The sequence below is a fragment of the Somniosus microcephalus genome, chromosome 31 (genome assembly GCF_052327205.1).
Source record: "Somniosus microcephalus isolate GS21.2 chromosome 31, FLI_Smic_1.0, whole genome shotgun sequence".
NCBI classification, from domain to species: domain Eukaryota; kingdom Metazoa; phylum Chordata; class Chondrichthyes; order Squaliformes; family Somniosidae; genus Somniosus; species Somniosus microcephalus.
In genome coordinates this window covers 26,207,433-26,229,812 of record NC_141017.1, presented here as the reverse complement: position 1 = coordinate 26,229,812, position 22,380 = coordinate 26,207,433, and the positions used below count along the sequence as shown (strand labels likewise).

At 45.9% G+C, this 22,380-nt stretch overlaps 1 protein-coding gene across 1 annotated transcript; it reads left to right on the top strand.

Annotated features, from left to right (window-relative positions):
* Window positions 1-1,737: 1,737 nt before the first annotated feature.
* Window positions 1,738-21,483, top strand: pet100 (PET100 cytochrome c oxidase chaperone). The gene is made up of 4 exons (XM_085971665.1): window positions 1,738-1,859; window positions 12,778-12,864; window positions 17,969-18,001; window positions 21,235-21,483. Exons 1-4 carry the CDS (start codon window positions 1,830-1,832, stop codon window positions 21,328-21,330), a joined length of 246 nt encoding a protein of 81 aa, XP_085827791.1. The 5' UTR covers window positions 1,738-1,829; the 3' UTR covers window positions 21,331-21,483.
* Window positions 21,484-22,380: the final 897 nt, after the last annotated feature.

The following is a 22,380-nucleotide window of genomic DNA, read 5'->3' as shown; positions in this document are numbered from 1 at the left end:
CGCTCCTGACCTCATTACAGCCTTGGTCTAAACATGGACAAAGGAGCTGAATTCCAGAGGTGAGGTGAGAGTGACTGCCCTTGACAGCAAGGCAGCATTTGGCCGAGTGTGGCATCAAGGAGCCCTAGTAAAACTGAAGTCAATGGGAATCGGGGGGGAAACTCTCCACTGGCTGGAGTCATACCTAGCACAAAGGAAGATGGTTGTGGTGATTGAAGGTCAATCATCACAACCCCAGGACATCGCTGCAGGAGTTCCTCAGGGCAGTGTCCTAGTCCCAACCATTTTCAGCTGCTTCATCAATGACCTTCCCTCCAACATAAGGTCAGAAATGGGGATGTTCACTGATGACTGCACAGTGTTCAGCGCCATTCACAACTTCTCAGATAATGAAGCAATCCATGGCCACATGCAACAAGACCTGGACGACGTTCAGGCTTGGGCTGATAAGTGGTAGGTAACATTTGCACCACAGAAGTGCCAGGCAATCACTATCTCCAACAAGCGAGAGTCCAACTACCTCCCCTTGACATTCAACGGCATTACCATCACCGAATCCCCCATCATCAACATAGTGGGGGTCACCATTGACCAGAAACATAACTGGACCAGCCACATACAGAGGCAACAAGAGCAGGTCAGAGGCTGGGTATTCTGCGGCGAGTGTCTCACCTCCTGACTCCCCAAAGCCTTTCCACCATCTACAAGGCACAAGTAAGGAATGTGATGAAATACTCTCCACTTGCCTGGATGAGTGCAGCTGCAACAACACTCAAGAAGCTCGACACCATTCAGGACAAAGCAGCCCGTTTGATTGGCACCCCATCCACCACCTTAAACATTCACTCCCTCCACCACCGGCGTACCGTGGCTGCAGTGTGTACCATCTACAAGATGCACTGCAGCAACTCGCCAAGGCTTCTTCGACAGCACGTCCCAAACCCGCGACCTCTTCCACCTAGAAGGACAGGGGCAGCAGGTGCATGGGAACACCACCACCTCCAAGTTCCCCTCCAAGTCACACACCATCCTGACTTGGAAGCATATCATCGTTCCTGCATCATCGCTGGGTCAAAATCCTGGAACTCCCTCCCGAACAGCACTGTGGGAGCACCGTCACCACACGGACTGCAGCGGTTCAAGAAGGCGGCTCACCACCACCTTCTCAAGGGGCAACTAAGGATGGGCAATAAATGCTGGCATTGCCAGCGATGCCCTGATCCCATAAACAAATTTTTAAAAAGTCCCTCTTTATAAGTGCAAGTAGAAAAATAGGAGTCGGCCATTCGGCCCTTCGAGCCTGCTCCACCATTCAATATGATCATGGCTGATCCTCTATCTCAATACCATATTCCCACTCTCTCCCCATACCCCTCTTTTGTGTCTAGAAATCTATCTCCTTCTTAAATATATGAAGTCTCTCTTTATAAATGCAATTATAAATGGAAGTCCCTCTTTATCAATGCAAGTTATAAATGCAAATCTCTCTTTATAAATGCAAGTCTTTTTTTTACTTTATAAAGATTTATTGAATTCAATTGCACAATTTGATATTAGTGGGGTGGGGAGGAGGTGGTGCATGAGGATTGCTAGACCAATGCGAAAGATGCAGCCACTCCGCATCTCCCTGTCTGTCTGAGTGAGTGGCGGGAGGGGGGCGGGGCCTTCGGTCTCCCTGGTTACAGCGCTGAGCCTATCAGGCGCCGCCTTCAACGCTGGGCGGGGGTTGCGCAGCCGCCCACGCCGATTGGCTGAGCGTCGCAGCCAGTGGCAGCGGCCGTTGCTGGAGCGGCCGGGCCGGACTCGACGCCAGGGGAAAAGAGCCGAAGATGGGCGGAGTGAAGCTGGAGATATTCCGGGTAAATACCGGGGGCGGGAGGGAGCTCCTGGGCCGGGAGGTGATATAAGGCCACGCTGGAATGGCAGGAGACAACAACAAAAAAGATAAATTTAAAATGTCTTTATATCTTTTCTATATGTCAGTGTCAGCCAGTGGCTAGCTGTCTCTGTCTCGCCTCTGAGTCAGAAGGTTGTGGGTTCAAGTTCCACTCCAGAGACTTGAGCACAAAAATCTAGGCTGACACTCCCAGTGCGGCGCTGAGGGAGTGCCGCACTGTCGGTGGTACCGACTTTCGGATGAGACGTTAAACCGAGGCCCTGTCTGCTCTCTTGGGTGGACGTAAAAGATCCCGAGGCCACTATTTCGAAGAAGAGCAGAGGAAACATAGAAGATAGGAGTAGGCCATTCGGCCCCTCGAGCCGGCTCCGCCATTTAATGAGATCGTGGCTGATCATCCAAACTCAGTACCTTGTCCCTTTCAGTACTGGGAGGGTTCAGCGATGTTATTTAAATTTGCATGACATTACACAAAGGGCACAAGCAGCAGGCTGCCTGCATTGCCTGCGATGCTGTGTAGCTGCAGGGAAACTAAACCTCTGGGAAGATGTCTACATTGTACTTTTGTAGAATAAAGATGAATGTCCCAAAATTGCCTGTTATTATCATCAATTGCCTGTTTCGCCATTGTTAGGAACCTTTCTCCACTCAACTATGCCAGTGAAACATAGAAACATAGAAGATAGGAGCAGGAGTAGGCCATTCGGCCCCTCGAGCCTGCTCCGCCATTCAATGAGATCATGGCTGATCATCGAAACTCAGTACCCTGTCTCTGCCTTCTCCCCATATCCCTTGATCCCTTTAGCCTTAAGAAATATATCCAACTCCTTCTTGAATATATTTAATGAATTGGCCTCCACTGCCTTCTGTGGTAGAGAATTCCACAGGTTCACCACTCTCTGGGTGAAGAAATTCCTCCTCATCTCAGCCCTAAATGGCTTACCCCTTATCCTTAGACTGTGACCCCTGGTTCTGGACTCCCCGACCATCGGGAACATCCTTCCTGCATCCAGTCTGTCCAGTCCTGTTAGAATTTTATAAGTTTCAATGAGATCCCCTCTCGTTCTTCTAAACTCCAGCGAATATAAGCCCAATCGACCCAATCTCTCCTCATACGTCATTCCTGCCATCCCAGGTATCAGCCTGGTGAATCTTCGCTGCACTCCCTTCATGGAGTTCTCCATATAAAAAGAAAAAGGGTGACTAAAGTGAATGTTGGTCCCTTAGAGGACGAGACCGGGAAATTAGTGGTGGGGAACATGGAGATGGCAAAAACGCTGAACAAATATTTTGTATCAGTCTTTACAGTAGAGGACACTAAAAATATCCCAACACTGGACAAACAGGGGGCTATGGGGGGGGAGGAGTTAAATACGTTTAAAATCACTAAGGAGGTGGTACTCGGTAAGATAATGGGACTTAAGGCGGATAAATCCCCTGGACCTGATGGCTTGCATCCTAGGGTCTTGAGAGAAGTAGCGGTAGGGATTGTGGATGCATTAGTGGTAATTTTCCAAAACTCCCTGGATTCAGGAAAGGTCCCAGCAGATTGGAAAACTGCTAATGTAACGCCCTTATTTAAAAAGGGAAGTAGACAAAAGGCTGGAAACTATAGACCAGTTAGCCTAACATCTGTGGTTGGTAAAATGTTGGAGTCCATTATTAAGGAAGCAGTAACAGGACATTTGGATAAACATAATTTAATAGGACAGAGTCAGCATGGTTTTATGAAGGGGAAGTCATGTTTGACAAATTTGCTCGAATTCTTTGAGGACGTAACAAACGGTGGATAAAGGGGAACCAGTGGATGTGTATTTGGACTTCCAAAAGGTATTTGACAAGGTGCCACACAAAAGATTACTGCACAAGATAAAAAATCACGGGATTGGGGGTAATATACTGGCATGGGTGGAAGATTGGCTATCTAACAGAAAACGGAGAGTTGGGATAAATGGTTCATTCTCGGGTTGGCAACCAGTGACTAGTGGTGTTCCGCAGGGGTCAGTGCTGGGACCCCAACTCTTTACAATCTATATTAACGATTTGGAGGAAGGGACCGAGTGCAACGTATCCAAGTTTGCCGACGATACAAAGATGGGAGGGAAAGCAGTGAGTGAGGAGGACATAAAAAACCTGCAAAAGGACATAGACAGGCTAAGTGAGTGGGCAGAAATTTGGCAGATGGAATATAATGTTGGAAAGTGTGAGGTTATGCACTTTGGCAGAAAAAAATCAAAGAGCAAGTTATTATCTAAATGGAGAGAAACTGCAAAGTGCTACAGTACAAAGGGATCTGGGCGTCCTGGTGCATGAAGCACAGAAGGTTAGTATGCAGGTGATCAGGAAGGCCAATGGAATCTTGGCTTTTATTGCAAGGGGGATGGAGTATAAAAGCAGGGAAGTCTTGCTTCATTTATACAGGGTACTGGTGAGGCCACACCTGGAATACTGCGTACAGTTTTGGTTTCCATATTTAAGAAAAGATATACTTGCTCTCGAGGCAGTTCAGAGAAGGTTCACTCGGTTGATCCCGGAGATGAGGGGGTTGACGTATGAGGAAAGGTTGAGTAGGTTGGGCCTCTACTCATTGGAATTCAGAAGAATGAAAGGCGATCTTATCGAAACATATAAGATTGTGAGGGGGATTGATCGGGTGGATGCGGGGAGGATGTTTCCACTGATGGGTGAGACTAGAACTAGGGGGCATAATCTTAGAATAAGGGGCTGCCCTTTCAAAACTGAGATGAGGAGAAACTTCTTCACTCAGAGGGTAGTAAATCTATAGAATTTGCTACCCCAGAGAGCTGTGGAAGCTGCGACATTAAATAAATTTAAAACGGAGATCGACAGTTTCCTAGCTGATAAGGGAATTAGGGGTTACGGGGAGCGGGCTGGGAAGTGGACGTGAGTCTAGGTTCGGATCAGCCATGATCCTATTGAATGGCGGAGCAGGCCCGAGGGGCCGTATGGCCTACTCCTGCTCCTACTTCTTATGTTCCACCGGTGTCCTGGACCAATACTTCTCCCTCAATCCACGTCACTAAAACAGATTATCTGGCCATTATCATGTTGCTGTTTGTGGGAGCTTGCTGTTCACAAATTGGCTGCTGCGTTTCCCACATTACAACAGCAACTGCACTTCAAAAAGTACTTCATTAGCTGTAAAGCGCTTTGAGATGTCCGGTGGTTGTGGAAGGCGCTATAGAAATGCAAGTCTTTTCTTCCTTTCTTTGAGCTGTCTCAGTGGGTCACGCTCTGGCCTCTGAAGTCTTAAGGTTTGTGGGTTCGAATCCTCACTCTGGAGACTTGAGCACACAAATCCAGGCTGACCCTCCCCGTGGAGTGCCGCACTGTCGGCGGTGCCGTCATTCAGCCGAGACATTAAAACCCGGGCTGAGGGCGGATGTAAAACGATCCCGCGGCCACCCATTTCGAACAAGAGTTCTCCCCCCCCCCCCCCCCCCCCTTACAAATGCACTGCGGATGCTGGAAATCTGAAATAAAACCAGAAAATGCTGGGAAATGCACGGCAAGTCGGGCAGCATCTGTGGAGAGAGAAACAGAGTTAACGTTTCAGGTCTGTGACCCTTCGTCAGTTCTGATGAAAGGTTGTCTAGTGGTCGTGAAAGGCGCTATAGAAAAGCACGTCTTTTTCTTCCTCTAATGTCATGTCAGCCTTGTTAGACGGTTCCCAGGGCGGCAGCAATAATTCTGGGCAATGGGAGAGGGGGTGGGTGAAAGAGAAGGAGGAAATAGAGCAGAGGAGGTTGAGAGGAGATTCGGTTGAGGTGTTCAAAATCATGAGTCTGGACAGAGAAGATAGAGAGAAACTGTTCCCATTAGCGGAAGGGTCGAGAACCAGAGGACACAGATTTAAGGTGATTGGCAAAAGAGCCAAAGGCGACATGAGGAAAAACTTTTTTACACAGCGAGTGGTTATGATCTGGAATGCGCTTCCTGAAAGGGTGGTGGAGGCAGATTCAATTGTGGCTTTCAAAATTGCCTGAAGAAAAAAAATTTGCAGGGCTACGGGGAAAGGGTGAGGGAGTGGGACTAGCTGAAGTGCCCTTGCAATGAGCCGCCATAGGCTCGATGGGCCGAATAGCCTCCTTCTGTGCAGTAACCATACTGTGATTCTATATACAAATAAAACCAGACTCTAAGGAGGGAATATGGGTGCAGTGATACAAAGTCTTAAAGCACTGCTATGGCTAAAATGAAACCTTTTATTTGTGGTGCTATTTATGTACAGGAAACTTTCTGGTATCCGGCACTGACGGGACCGAGCTGGTGCCGTTAGATCAAAACTGCCGTATAAACCAGCGCTAATGTTAAAACATGGAGCTTTTCAGCTCCGTGTGAATCAACAAACCCTGTTGCTTAGCAACAGCTTCAAAACAGTCGGCTGCAGCTGCAAGCGTCTCTAGCTGAAGCTGTTGCTTAGCTACAGACCTTGCAGAGCCTGACTGGGAAAAAAAAAAGCAACGAGAAGTAAAAAAAACTTATAGAAAACGGCTCCTGAATTTTGCCGGTAGATAGAGCTTTCCGGACTTTTAACCTCCGGTTAAACGAAAGTTTCCTGTAATTTGTTTTTGTTCTTTCTTGCTATGGTACTTTAAAGAAATAAAGCAAGACGTGCATTTATATAGCACCTTTTACAACCACTGGACATCCCAAAGCGTTTACAGCCAATAAAGTACTTTTTGAAGTGTAGTCACTTGTAATGTAAGAGATGCAGCAGCCAATTTGTGCACAGCAAGCTCCCACAAACAGCAATGAAATAATGACCAGATCATCTGTTTTAGTGATGTTGATTGAGGGATAAATATTGGCCCCAGGACACTGGGGAGAACTCCCCCTGCTCCTCTTCAAAATAGTGCCGTGGGATCTTTTACATCCACCTGAGAGGGCAGACGGGGCCTCGGTTTAACATCTCATCTGGAAGGCAGCACCTCCGACAGTGCAGCGCTCCCTCAGCACCGCACTGGAGTGTCAGCCTAGATTTTTGTGCAAAAGCTTCTGGAGTAGGACTTGAACCCACAACCTTCTGACTCAAGAGACGAGAGTGCTGCCCACTGAGCCACAGCTGACACTTCAGGGTTAAAACCAAGTTCATCTAAAGAGATGAACCCAAAAACAAAATACTGCAGATGCTGGAAATCTGACATAAAAGCATAAAATGCTGGAAATACTCAGCAGGTCAGGCAGCATCTGTGGAGAGAGAAACAGAGTCAACGCTTCAGGTCGATGACCTTTCGTCAGAACCCGTCTGAGTTCTGCGATGAACCCGTCTGGCTGAATAAGTATTGAAGCAGAATGACAGCGAAATGGCAGAAATATTGAATAGTTACTTTGCTTCAGTATTTACAGGAAACTTTCGATTTACCGGCACCTAAATAACCGGAAATCTCGGTTAACCGGCAAAATTCAGGAGTAGGTTCAGGTAACTTTTATTACTTTTTTTTACTCCATTTGTTGCTGTGCAAGGGTGTGGCTGCAGCTGTTGCTAAGCTACAGAGACGCTTGGAACTTGTGCCCATTGTTCTGAAGCTGTTGCTAAGCAACAGGGTTTGTTGCTTTATACGGAGCTCTATAGTGTTCGGTTATCCGGAATTTTTGATGAACCGGCACCACGTCAGTCCCGTCCGTGCCGGATAAAAAAAAAGTTTCCTGTACCAGGGAGACTAACAAGGTGGGCATGACATTAAAAGAAGAGATCAAAAAAAATATAAAGACATTTTAAGATAGAGAGGGGAGAGATAATTGAAAAACGAATTAAACTTAGAGAAGATAAAACCCCTGGTCCGGATGGATTGCATCTGCGCATATTAAAGAAGTTAGGGAAGAGATAGCAGAGGCACTATTTTTATGTATATATAAAAGTTCATTAGAAAAGGGAATAATGCCAGAGGACTGGCGGACTGATAATATGATTCCTCTATTTAAAAAGGGAGATAGAACAAGTCTGGGGAAATATAGATCAGTTAGCTTAACGTCGATGGTAGGAAAGGTAATGGAATCCTTACTCAAAGATGTAATAGAAAAACATCTACCAACCGAAAATATAATAGAGTAGTTAGCACGGATTTGAAAAGGGAAGGTCGTTCTTGACTAACCTTATTGAATTCTTTGAAGAAGTAACAGAAAAAGTAGACACAGATAAGGTAGTAGATGTAATATATTTGGATTTTCAAAAGGCCTTCATAGTAGACTCTTGACTAAGGTCAGAGCATGTGAAGTCAGGGGGTAAGTAGTGGAATGGATAACAAGCTGTCTACAAAACAGAGTAGGGGTTAAGCGTAGTTACTCAGACTAGCAAAAGATGGAAAGTGTTGTTCCAGAAGGATCGATGCTGGGACCACTTGTTCACTATTTGGACTCGGGCATCGGAAGTGCAATTTCAAAATTTGCAGATGAGTCATAGAGTCATAACAGCAGAGAAGGAGGCCATTCGGCCCATCGAGTCCATGCCGGCTCTCTGTAGAGCAATCCAGTCAGTCCCATTCCCCCGCTCTATCCCCGTAGCCCTGCAAGTTTATTTCCCTCAAGTGCCTATCCAGTCTCCCCTTGAAAACATTGAGTGTCTCCGCTTCCACCACTTCCGTCGGCAGCGAGTTCCAGGTCATCACCACTCGCTGCGTAAAAAAGGTTTTTCTCACATCCCCCCTGTATCTCTTGCCCAAAACCTTAAATCTGTGTCCCCTAGTCCTTGTACCATCAACTAGTGGGAACAGCCTTTCCTCATCTAGCCTATCCAGACCCATCATAATCTTGTACACCTCAATCAAATCACCCCTCAACCTCCTGCTCTAATGAAAACAAATCCAGCTTCTCCAACCTGTCCTTGTAGCTAAGATCCCCCATCCCCGGAACCATTCTGGTAAATCTCCTCTGCACCCTCGCAAGGGCCTTCACATCCTTCCTAAAGTGTGGTGACCAGAACTGGATGCAATACTCCAATTGTGGCCTAACCAGCGCTTTATAAAGGTTCAGCATAACTTCTCTACTTTTGTACTCAATACCTCTATTTATGAAGCCCAAGATCCCATATTCTTTGCTAACCACTCTCAATATGTGCTGCCACCTTCAGGGACCTATGCACATTAACTCCCAGGTCCCTCTGTCCCTGCACACTCTTTAAAATTGTGCCATTAAGTGTATATTGCCTCTCCCTGTTCCTTCTGCCAAAATGCATCACCTCACACTTCTCTGCATTAAATTCCATCTGCCACTTGTCTGCCCATTCTGCTAGCCTTTCTATGTCCTGCTGCAGTCGATTGGTATCATCCTCACTGTTTGCCACACCCCCAAGTTTGGTGTCATCGGCAAATTTAGAAATTCTACTCTGTATTCCAATATCCAGGTCATTTCTATATATTTCACCAAATAGGGGGATACAGTTAATACTGAGGAAGATTGTGACAAAATACAAGAAGACATTAATAAACTTGCAGAATGGGCGTGCAATTGGCAAATGAATTTCAATATAGTTATGTGTGAGGTGGTGTCTTTTGGTAGGAGGAATAAGGAGGCTGCATACACCTTAGAAAATAAGAGTCATACGTTCTATGATTCTCTATGAAATAGGACAGAGTAGCAAAGGGATCTCGGGGTACAGATACACAAATCACTATAAAAGTAGCGACGCAGGTTAATAAGGCCATAAAAAAGCCTTAAAACTAAGCACACGGGTTCATTTCTAGAGGGATAGAATTGAAAAGCAGAGAACTTGTATAGAAAACGAAAATACCGCGGATGCTGGAAATCTGAAATAAAACCAGAAAATGCTGGAGATACTCAGCAGGTCAGGCAGCATCTGTGAAGAGAGAAACAGAGTGAACGTTTCAGGTCAGAAAGGTCATCAACCTGAAACGTTAACTCTGTTTCTCTCTTCACAGATGCTGCCTGACCTGCTGAGTATCTCCAGCATTTTCTGAACTTATATAGAACCCTGGTTAGACCACACTTGGGAGTACTGGGCACAGTTCTGGTCTCCTTATTTTAAAAAGGAGACACTGAAGAAGGTGGAAAAATATTTCACAGGATGATACCAGAACTGAGAGCTTATACCTATCAGGGTGAACAAGCTGGGCTCTTTTTTCTCTAGAAAAGAGAATACTGAAGGTTAACATTTAAGATCGAGGTCTTTAAGATTATGAAAGGGTTTGATAGGGTAGACATAGAGAAGTTGTTTCCACTTGTGGGGGAGACCAGAACTAGGGATCGTAAATAGAAGATAGTCACTAATAAATCCAGTAGGGAATTCAGGAGAAACTTCTTCACCCAGAGAGTGGGTAGAATGTGGAACTCGCTACCACAGGGAGTGGTTGAGGCGAATAGTATAGATACATTTAAGGGGAAGCTAGAAAAACACATGAGGGAGAAAGGAATAGAGGGTTATGATAGGGTGAGATGAAGAGGGGTGGGAGGAGGCGGCTCGTGTGGAGCATAAACACCGGCATAGACCAGTTGGGACGAATGGCCTGTTTCTATGCTGTACATTCTGTGTCAAGAAACAAAGCATGGTTTGCTATAACGAAATGTACGGTGGTTTTTTAATGCTTGTGCCTGTAGAGTGCAAAGCTGGTCACATTGTTCTGTCTGTAAGCCTCCTTGATAGCTGCTTGGATGTTGCTGTCTTTCGTCACAAACATGAACTTCAAAGGGGTGACAAAATGTTAACCCTGGCCAGAAAATTGTTTTGTTTTTGATATTGTTCGATGACTAGTAGCTTGCTGTAATCACAGGAGCTACATATTTCGTTTCCTAGGTGAACTTCAATAAATCTAACAGAGAATGTGAAGCATTGATGAAGTATTTAAGAGAGATGATGTTTTTTGGTGAACTTTTGCCACTAACCTAGACAAAGTGACTCTATTCCGTTGCTTTCAGTCGTATTTAATTTTTCATCTTTGCCTTTCCTCTTGTCTTGTCTTTTTGATCATTTCTCTCTCGTGTGATTTTTTTTTCCATTTATTTGTCCTGTTTTTTTTTACGTCTCCACTACACGCTGCCCCTGCTAGAGGTACTTTGAATCATGTTGCGACGAGTACCCAATAATAGGAAACTTTGGTTTATCCAGAGGTTAACTGTCCACCGGCAAAAATCAGGAGTCGGTTCAGTAAGTTTTTTTTCTTTTCGTTGCTTTTTTTCACCAGTCAGGCTCTGCAAGGTCTAGCTAAAGCTGTTGCTTAGCCACAGAGACGCTTGCAAGCTACGGCCGACCGTTTAGAAGCTGCAACAGGGTTTGTTGCTAGATACGGAGCTCAAAAGCTCCGTATGTTTTAACATTAGCACTGGTTTGTCCGGCAGTTTTGATGGGACGGCAACAGTTCGGTCCCGTCGGTGCCGGATAGCACAAAGTTTCCTGTAATAGAAAAAAAAACACACAGGATTATTTTAGCAGTCACTATCAACTCGCACCGTTGGGTGAGACCGTTTGCAATTCCTAATCTATTACTTGCTGTATGATGAACTCAGTTCCAACTTGTCTACATGTGGTTTGATTTCTTAATTTCTTACCATCTGGCATAGGAATAAATTGATTTTTTTTTTTAAAAACACAATTTCTACAACTGAAGAGAGAATATCTTACTTGAGATGCTCTGCAGCAACTCGCCAAGGCTTCTTCGACAGCACCTCCCAAAACCGTGACCTCTAGCACCGAGAAGGACAAGGGCAGCAGGCGCATGGGAACACCACCACCTCCAAGTTCCCCTCCAAGTCACACACCGTCCTGACTTGGAAATATATCGGCCGTTCCTTCATCGTCGCTGGGTCAAAATCCTGGAACTCCCTCCCTAACAGCACTGTGGGAGCACCTTCACCACACGGACTGCAGCGGTTCAAGAAGGCGGCTCACCACCACTTTCTCAAGGGCAACTAGGGATGGGCAATAAATGCTGGGCCTTGCCAGCGACGCCCACATCCTATGAATGAATTTTGAAAAATTGCAATATAGCTGTGTAATTCTCAGCATTGGAGTTGGCTATAAAATCTGGTACATGGGGGCTGATTTCTGTCAACTTGATTAAAACTGACGAGCATTTTTGCATCTGGCTCAGAAGGACGAAGATTTGCGTCCCACACCAGGGCTTGAATGTGCAATCCAGGCCGACTCTCCAGTTCATTGTCGAGGAGGTAATACATTGTTGGGAGCTGACCTCCTTTTGGATGAGATGCCAATCTGTGGCCCCATCTGCCAGTGCAGGTGCAAACCATAGGATTATTCAGTGTCCAGGCTAACATTGTCCAAAAATAAAACCGATTCATCTCTCTTACTCGTGAGACATTACTGGTGCCAGTTAGCTATATTTTCTGTCTATAATGCGTTCAAAGTAATTCATTGCTTGAGTCGATTCACTGATAAACTGCTGCAATAAATCCCTGCAGGAAGGATGTTCCCGATGGTGGGGAGTCCAGAACCAGGGGTCACAGTCTAAAGATAAGGGGTAAGCCATTTAGGACTGAGATGAGGAGGAATTTCTTCACCCAGAGAGTGGTGAACCTGTGGAATTCTCTACCACAGAAGGCAGTAGAGGCCAATTCATTAAATATATTCAAGAAGGAGTTGGATATATTTCTTGAGGCTAAAGGGATCAAGGGATATGGGGCTAAAGGGATCAAGGGATATGGGGAGAAAGCAGGGACAGGGTACTGAATTTGGATGATCAGCCATGATCGCATTGAATGGCGGAGTAGGCTCGAGGGGCCGAATGGCCTACTCCTGCTCCTACCTTCTATGTTTCTTCTTGATTTCTCAAGCACCAATGTGAGACTTGTGCGTTTATTCAAATGTGGGCAAGTCTTTTGTAGATGAAGCAGTAAAAATGTTTAATTGATTTTATCAACCTCTGATTTTGACATTTTCTTTTCATCAGATGTTCCTTTACCTGTCATTCCCTGTGACAGTGTTTTGGATATCCAATCAAGCAGAGTACTTTGAGGAATATGTGGTCAAAAGAAAGGTCAGTGAGTTACGGGCTGCCTTTTGTAGTTGTTCACAAGATGAAATTGAAACGTAGCGAGAACGGTAACATAGTGGTTATGTTCCTGGACTTTTAATCCAAATCCAGAGGCCTGAGCTAATGATCCGGGGACACGAGCACAGTGCTGCCCGTGACGTGGTGTGCCACCTCCCTCCACATAGTCTGGCAGACTTGTGGCGAGGGCCTCTTGCCAGCTGGGGGTCATAGAGTCATAACGGCACAGAAGGAGGCCATTCGGCCCATCGAGTCCACGCCAGCTCTCTGCAGAGCAATCCAGTCAGTCCCATTCCCCCGCTCTCTCCCCGTAGCCCTGCAAGTTTATTTCCCTCAAGTGTCTATCCAGTCTCCCCTTGAAAACATTGAGTGTCTCCGCTTCCACCACTTCCGTCGGCAGCGAGTTCCAGGTCATCACCACTCACTGCGTAAAAAAGTTTTTCCTCACATCCCCCTGTATCTCTTGCCCAAAACCTTCAATTTGTGTCCCCTAGTCCTTGTACCATCAACTAATGGGGACAGTCTTTCTCTGTCTAACCTATCCAAACCTGTCATAATCTTGTACACCTCAATCAAATCACCCCTCAACCTCCTTTGCTCTAATGAAAACAAATCCAGCTTCTCCAACCTGTCCTTTGTAGCTAAGATGCCCCATCCCCGGAACCATACTGGTAAATCTCCTCTGCATCCTCTCAAGGGCCTTCACATCCTTCCTAAAGTGTGGTGACCAGAACTGGACGCAATACTCCAGTTGTGGCCTAACCTGCGCTTTATAAAGGTTCAGCATAACTTCTCTACTTTTGTACTCAATACCTCTATTTATGAAGCCCGCGATCCCATATGCTTTGTTAACCACTCTCTCAATATGTCCCACCACCATCAGGGACCTATGCACATTAGCTCCCAGGTCCATCTGTCCCTGCACACTCTTTAAAACTGTGCCATTAAGTGTATATTGCCTCTCTGTCTTCCTTCTGCCAGAATGCATCACCTCACACTCCTCCGTATTAAATTCCATCTGCCACTTGCCTGCCCATTCTGCTAGCCTATCTATGTCCTGTTGCAGTCGATTAGTATCATCTTCACTGTTTGCCACATCCCCAAGTTTGGTGTCCTCTGCAAATTTAGAAATTCTACTCTGTATTCCAATATCCAAGTCATTTATATACATATATATCTCAAAGAAAGTAGTGGCCCCAGCAGTGACCCTTGGGGAACACCACTGTCTACCATCTCCAGTCTGAAAAACAGCCATTTACCACAACTCGCTGTTTTCTGTCCTTAAGCCAATTCCTTATCCAAGCTGCCACTGACCCACCTATTCCATGAGCCTCAATTTTGTTAATCAGCCTTCTATGTGATACTTTGTCAAACGCCTTCCAAAAATCTATGTAGACAACATCCATCGTATTCCCTTCATCAATCCTCCCTGTTACTTCATCAAAAAATTCAATTAGATTAGTCAAACACGATCTGCCTTTTACAAATCCGTGTCGGCTCTCCTTAATTAGCTTAAACCTCTCCAAGTACCCGTTAATTTTTTCCTTGATTATTGTTTCTAAAACTTTATCCACCACTGATGGGTATAGGACCGCCCGCCTCTCTCCACCGCTAAAACCAATGCCTCCAAAGCTTCCTCGGAAAACCTCCAGGCTCTCGCCCTGGGGCAGAGATCTGCCATCAGGATTTGTAAAGAAGTGCTCCTTCTCCTTGACCTCCTTATGGTTTTTGAGGCAGCTGCACACCCAACAATGCTGAAAATGAGGAGGTGCTGCAGCATCAATGAACCTCCCCTTTAAGTAGTGACAAAAACCTGCCTCAATATTGATCCATCTTTTCAGTATAACGCCAATGAGCTTGAGCTTTTAGACTAGCATTATGACTGCAATCAGTTTAGTGAGGAGTGAGGATGAATTTTGCGTGCAGCCTAGACAATTTTCTACTGGCACTACTTAACCATTTTTAGTCGGAACACTGCCCACTTCTTGGCTATAACAAATTTCTAGCCCCGTGGTGTTTGAACATGAAGCACTGCAAAATGGTAGAATGTATGTTTACATCCATGGATCCCTGTTTCTGGTTTCATTAGGGTGGTAAAGCAAGGAGTTTCTTTCCTACAAAGGGCGGGAGGAACAATAAAACTTCTTATGCCACAACTGACAACACATACAGGAAACTTTCGTTTAACCGGCGGTTAAATGTCCGGAAAGCTCTATCTACCGGCAAAATTCAGGAGCCGTTTCCTATAAGTTTTTTTACTTCTCGTTGCTTTTTTTTTTCCAGTCAGGCTCTGCAAGGTCTCGCTGAAGCTGTTGCTTAGCTACAGAGACGCTTTTAAGCTGCAGCTGACTGTTTTGAAGCTGTTGCTAAGCAACAGAGTTTGTTGATTCACACGGAGCTCAAAAGCGCCGTATGTTTTAACATTAGCGCTGGTTTCTACGGCAGTTTTGATGGTACGGCACCAGCTCGGTCCCGTCAGTGCCGGATACCAGAAAGCTTCCTGTACAAAGTATCTGACAAAAGCAGCAGATTCCTTTTAAACAGGGAATCTCACCAACTAGCACTTTCAAGATAATTTTTTTTTATTTGCTCTGGTGACATAGCTGGAGAAACTAGTTTTATGATCCCTAATTACAGCTGCATACACCATTAAGCAAGTTGTAAAGAAGCAACAGCAAATGACATTTAACAAACGGAAAGCAAGATACTGCGGCTGCTGGCAATCTGTAATAAAAACCAGAAAATGCTGTAAACACTCAGCAGGTCAGGCAGCATCTGTGGAGAGAGAAACAGAGTTAACGTTTCAGCTCGATGACCTTTCATCAGAACGGGAAGAGGTTAGCGATTTAACAGTTTATAATCAAGTGCAGAGCCAGGTAAAAAGGGGGGATGGGAGGGGAAAAAAGAACAAAGGGAAAGATCTGTGATAGTGTGGCGGTTAGGAGTGATTAAACGGCAAAAGGGATGATGATGCATGGCAAACGGGGGTGGCGATTTTAAAATTATCACCCTTCTTTTCAAACCCCTCCATGGCCTCGCCCCTCCCTACCTCCTCCAGCCCTACAACCACCACCCCCCCCCCCCCCCCCCCAAAGATCTCTGCGCTCCTCCAATTCTGGCCTCTTCCGCATTCCCGATTTTAATCGCTCCACCATTGGCGGCCGTGCCTTCTGTTGCCTGGGCCCTAAGCTCTGGAAATTCCCTCCCTAAACCTCTCCGCCTCTCTAATCCTTTAAGACGCTCCTTAAAACCTACCTCTTTGGCCAAGCTTTTGGTCACCTGCCCTAATATCTCCTTATGTGGCTCGGTGTCAAATTTTGTTTGATAATCGCTCCTGTGAAGCGCCTTGGGACGTTTTACTACGTTAAAGGCGCTGTTTAAATTCAAGTTGTTGTTGTTGTAATGGTAAAGAGACGAAACCTGAGTCCAAAGAAGGTGTAAAAAGCAGAACCATTACCAGCGCCTGCTGTCAGAGAAAATGGGAGCGGTGGTTATAATCTACAGTTGTTGAGCTCGTGTTGAGGCCGGAAGGCTGTAACATGCCTAATCCAAAGATGAGGTGCTGTTCCTCAAGCTTGCATTGTGCTGCATTGGAGCAGTGTAGGAAACATAGAAACTAGGAGCAGGAGTCAGCCATTCGGCCCCTCGAGCCTGCTCCGCCATTTAATGAGATCATGGCTGATCATCCAAATTCAGTACCCTGTCCCTGCTTTCTCCCCATGTCCCTTGATTCCTTTAGCCTTAAGAAATATATCTAACTCCTTCTTGAATATATTTAATGAATTGGCCTCAACTGCCTTGTGTGGTAGAGAATTCCACAGGTTCACCACTCTCTGGGTGAAGAAATTCCTCCTCATCTCTGTCCTAAATGGCTTACCCCTTATCCTTAGACTGTGACCCCTGGTTCTGGACTCCCCCGCCATCGGGAACATCCTTCCTGCATCTAGTCTGTCTAGTCCTGTTAGAATTTTATAAGTTTCAATGTTATATTGGTCAGAGTGGGATGGGGAATTAAAGTGGCCAGTGACCGGAAGATCGGGGTCACGCTCGCGGGCTGAACGGAGGTGTTCAGCAAAGTGGTCACCCAATCTGTGTTTGCTCTCCCCAATGTATGAGAACGTGGCAAGCGGCCGGTGTATTCTGGCGCCATATTACAGCATCAACAACTTGCATTTATGTAGTGCCTTTTAATGTAGTGAAACGTCCCAAGGTGCTTCACAGGAGTTGCAATCAGACAAACATTGACACCGTTAAAGAAGGAGACATTAGGGCAGGTGACCAAAAGCTTAATCGAAGAGGCTTTAAGCAGCACCCTAAAGGAGGAGTGAGAGGTGAAGAGGTTTAGAGAGGGAATTCCGGAGCTTGGGATATAAAGTTTCTGCAAAAAGGAAGTAGCACAAATCATGAGTTCACTCATTTTCACTTCTACTTATAATTCTCCCCACCACCCACTCCAGCCGGCTGCTGGGATTTGTACTCCGTGCCTTGTAAAGCAACGAAGAAGAAGAAAACTTGCATTTATATAGCGCTTTTCACGACCACCAGACATCTCAAAGCACTTTACAGCCAATGAAGTACTTTTGGAGTGTAGTCACTGTTGTAATGTAGGAAACGCAGCAGCCAATTTGCGCACAGCATTGCCCCACAAACAGCAATGTGATAATGACCAGATAATCCATTTTTAGTGATGTTGCTTTGAGGGATAAATATTGGCCCCAGGACGCCGGGGAGAACTCCCCTGCTCTTCTTCGAAATAGTGGCCGGGGGATCTTTTACATCCACCTGTGAGGGCAGACGGGGGCCCCGGTTTAACGTCTCATCCGAAAGACGGCACCTCCGACAGTGCGGCGCTCCCTCAGCACTGCACTGGGAGTGTCAGCCTCGCTTTATGTGCTCAAGTCCCTGGAGTGGGACTTGAACCCACAACCTTCTGACTCAGGGGCGAGGGTGCTGCCCACTGAGCCACAGCTGACAATGGGGGATTCTTTTTTTGTGAGGGGCACTTTAAGAATACAAGTTGTTATTTAATTATAACTTTGTAATGTGCCTTCGGTACTCTTGAGCACCATTTTCGCTTTGTATTTTTCAGAGAGAGATCTATCCACCAGACGAGAAGATGCGGGTAAGTATCTGCGCTCCTGACTGTGTTGCATCAATGTTATGGACCGTGTGCTCGCCCGGTTATAAATGAATAGTGAACATTTCGGTCCACTTTCTCATTAGGTGCTTTTCACATTTACAACGGCAGTTGAACTTTTTGATTATGCTTGGCATTTTGCATGAGAAAGGTCGCTGCTTGGCATTGACCTTCAACAGCTGCAGAATTGAAAACAATAATTAAAGTTTTTTTACGGGACTAAAGATAAACTTAGCTTTTTTAAAAGTATTTTTAAATGATAAATGACTGAAAAAAATTGTTTTTTTTTTACTTTTTTCAACTCTTATCTTGGTTTTACCAGGCGTAAGAATTGTAAGTGTTTTCTGCGGGCAGAGGTTCTGCAGAAAGCGAAACTCTCCCCCCCCACAGAGGCCCTTCTCCGGGGCAGGCGTCCGACCTGTCGAGGCCATTCTTGATGGATCGGAAATGCCGGTTTTCAGCGCATGCGCTGTGCATGCCTGAAACCGGCATTTCCGATGTCCCTACGGGTGTGTACGCAGCTCGTACCCACCCATAGGGATCGGAATATCCAGGCCATAGTATTTACAGCGCAGCAACAGGTCATTAGGCCCATCGGGTCCATGTCGGTGTTTATGCTCCACACGAGCCATCTCCGCCCCTCCTTCATCTAATCCCAGTAACATATCCTTCTATTCCTTAGGTCAGGCAGCATCTGTGGAGAGAGAAACAAAGTTAACGTTTCGGGTCGATGACCCTTCGTCCGAACTGGAAAAAGCTGGAGATGGAACAGGTTTTTAAGCAAGTGTGGGGGCTGGGAAAGGGGGGAGGGGAGGAAAGAACAAAAGGGAAGGTCTGTGATAGGCTGGAAGGCAGGTGGAATGCCATTGCCATTTACACCTCATCTAGAGCCATCTTTTGTTTCTTAACTTGTCCCATTACCATCTCCTTTTGCCTCGCACCATCATCTCTTTTGTCTTTTAATCTCTCTCCTGCCTTCCACCCTATCACAGACCTTCCCTTTTGTTCTTTCCTCCCCTCCCCCCTTTCCCGGCCCCTACACCTGCTTAAAAACCTGTCCCATCTCCAGCTTTTTCCAGTTCTGACGAAGGGTCATCGACCTGAAACGTTAACTCTGTTTCTCTCTCCACAGATGCTGCCTGGCCTGCTGAGTATTTCCAGCATTTTCTGTTTTTATTTCAGATTTCCATCATCCGCAGTATTTTGCTTTTGTCCTTCTATTCCTTTCTCCCTCGTGTTTATCTAGCATCCCCCTAAATACATCGATGCTATTCGCCTCAACTACTCCTCTTGGTAGTGGGTTTCACCTTCTAACCACTCTCTGGGTAAAGAAGTTTCTCCTGAATTCCCTATTGGATTTATTAGTGACTATCTTCTATTTATGGTCCCTAGTTCTGGTCTCCCCCACAAGTGAAAACAACTTCTTTACGTCTACCCTATCAAACCCTTTCATAATCTTAAAGACCTCTATCAGGTCACCCCGCAGTCTTTTTTCTAGAGAAAAGAGCCCCAGCCCGTTCCATCTTTCCTGGTAGGTATAATCCTGGAACTCCCTCCCTAGCAGCACTGTGGGAGTACCATCACCACACGGACTGCAGCGGTTCAAGAAGGCGGCTCACCACCACCTTCTCAAGGGGCAATTAGGGATGGGCAATAAATGCTGGCCTTGCCAGCGACGCCCTGATCCCACAAACAAATAAAACAAACTAAACACCGGCATGGACCAGTTGGATTGAATGGCCTGTTTCTGCGCTGTAAATACTTTGTAACTTTGTAAAAGCTTGTAGACTGTAGGAAGAAAGGCAAACCGATGGAAATAAGGAGATTTGAGGAATGGTGTAATGAGTATTGGTTTCAAAACCATGAGGATGCAGCAAGATGAAGAGCGCATTTGGAGCTTAGGAGAATGAGAAAAAAGTTCAAAGGTGAAATAATCTTACTCGGATCAATAAAACAGAGATAAGAAAGGTTGGGACGTTGAGACAAATTGGAGGTTCATGGGAGGAAAAGTAGCCCCAGACATCAAGCCCTTGTTCCTTCAGAATGATCCTAGAAGAGCTTCCTCGGATAAAGGAGCAATGATCAAGTCTGGACTGGAGTGGGACTTTGGAGAGGTAACAGGGAGTCGTTGTCTTTTGAAAAGCCATAAACTGGAAATTGGTCCATAACTTTCCTAACATCAACACAATGGCTCTTCCAATGACTTTTCCAAGAAAAACTTCAAGCTGCAGAAGAATGCTCTACATGTTACAAAAGTAATTTCCTGTCTCACATCCTCTGGCATTCACTTATTTTCATTATCGCTGGAGAAAGGGCAGCAAGTATCCACCTTAGATTGACATTGTTGACCTTTTGTAGGTAAATTAGAACGCTTGTTGCTGCGATATTGCAGCGTTGCTTTGAGAGATGCACTGATCTTCAGTGCCGCAACAATATTTTATTTAAAGTGCCTAAAGGTGCTTGTCACTTCATCCACAAGGGGTAGTCCATATTTTTAATAGCGAGAGGGTTTGAGTACAGGAACAAGGATGTCTTGCTGCAGTTGTACAGGGCCTTGGTGAGACCACACCTTGCGTATTGTGTGCAGTTTTGGTCGCCTTATCTGAGGAAGGATGTTCTTGCCATGGAGGGAGTGCAGCGAAGATTCACCAGACTGATACCTGGGATGGCAGGAATGACGTATGAGGAGAGATTGGGTCGATTGGGCTTATACTCGCTGGAGTTTGGAAGAATGAGAGGGGATCTCATTGAAACTTATAAAATTCTAACAGGACTGGACAGACTTGATGCAGGAAGGATGTTCCTGATGGCGGGGGAGTCCAGAACCAGGGGTCACAGTCTAAGGATAAGGGGTAAGCCATTTAGGACTGAGATGAGGAGGAATTTCTTCACCCAGAGAGTGGTGAACCTGTGGAATTCTCTACCACAGAAGGCAGTGGAGGCCAATTCATTAAATATATTCAAGAAGGAGTTGGATATATTTCTTAAGGCTAAAGGGATCAAGGGATATGGGGAGAAGGCAGGGACAGGGTACTGAGTTTGGATTATCAGCCATGATCTCATTGAATGGCGGAGCAGGCTCGAGGGGCCGAATGGCCTACACCTGCTCCTATCTTCTATGTTAATACACACACCCCCACACCCATACCCATACCTCTTTCAAGCGCCGCCCGGCCTCGGAGCTGATTCTGATGCTGCTTTTCTTTTTCTGATTGCAGCGGAAAGAACTGGAGGACTTCAAGGAACGAATGAGGGAAAAGCGAGAACAGAAGCTGCTGCGTCTCCTAGAAACCCCGAAAACTCAGGAGCGGTAACTCAGGGCAATGCTGCACAAGCTGCCTGCACTTATCACCAGATCCGCAATTAATCCAAGCTGTTGGAACTTTGCAAAACCATTTTTCTCTCTTCTCTGAGAAGCTTTATTAGCAGTTGATTATTATTATATAAAAGTCATTTTTATGTGGTAACCTGATCCACGTAAGTTTTTTTTTTACACAGTAAAATTAATGAGTAGCTGCGATACAGGAAACTATTGTTTTACAGAATTTTAAATATAACCTGCCCATCACTTTTGCTTTTGACCGCATGGTGCTTTTATGGAGTTTGCTGCGGTACGTTAGCCTCATGGTCATGTCCGCGCATGCAGTGGCGTCATTGCACATTGATGGGTTGAGGACCTTGTTTGTGGTAAGCAGGAGTTAACCTGGGCCGGGGAAAGCAGACGTTGACTGGTGGTTGTCCTTTGCTGATCTCGTTGAATGGCGGAACAGGCTCGAGGGGCTAAATGGCCTCGTCCTGTTCCTACGAGCTTCCGACAGAGTTTTTCTGTTAACTTAGTCCTGCCTCCTGGATCAGTTTGATGTTGATTCATCATTTAGACCGCCACATTGCCTGGCATTTCACTAGTTCCAAGGCAAGTCTGATTGACGTGTACCATAGGAATAAGTTGATTTAAAAAAAAATACAATTTCTACAACTGAAGAGAATATTTTACTCGAGGTGCTCTGCAGCAACTCGCCAAGGCTTCTTCGGCAGCACCTCCCAAACCCGCGACCTCTTCCACCTAGAAGGACAAGGGCAGCAGGCGCATGGGAACACCACCACCTCCAAGTTCCCCTCCAAGTCACACACCATCCTGACTTTGAAGTATATCGGCCGTTACTTCATCGTCGCTGGGTCAAAATTCTGGAACTCCCTCCCTAACAGCACTGTGGGAGCACCGTCACCACACGGACTGCAGCGGTTCAAGAAGGCGGCTCAACACCACCCTCGAGGGCAACTAGGGATGGGCAATAAATGCTGGCCTCGCCAGCGACGCCCAAATCCCATAAACGAATAAATAAAAAATGCTTGCTTTGGGCTGG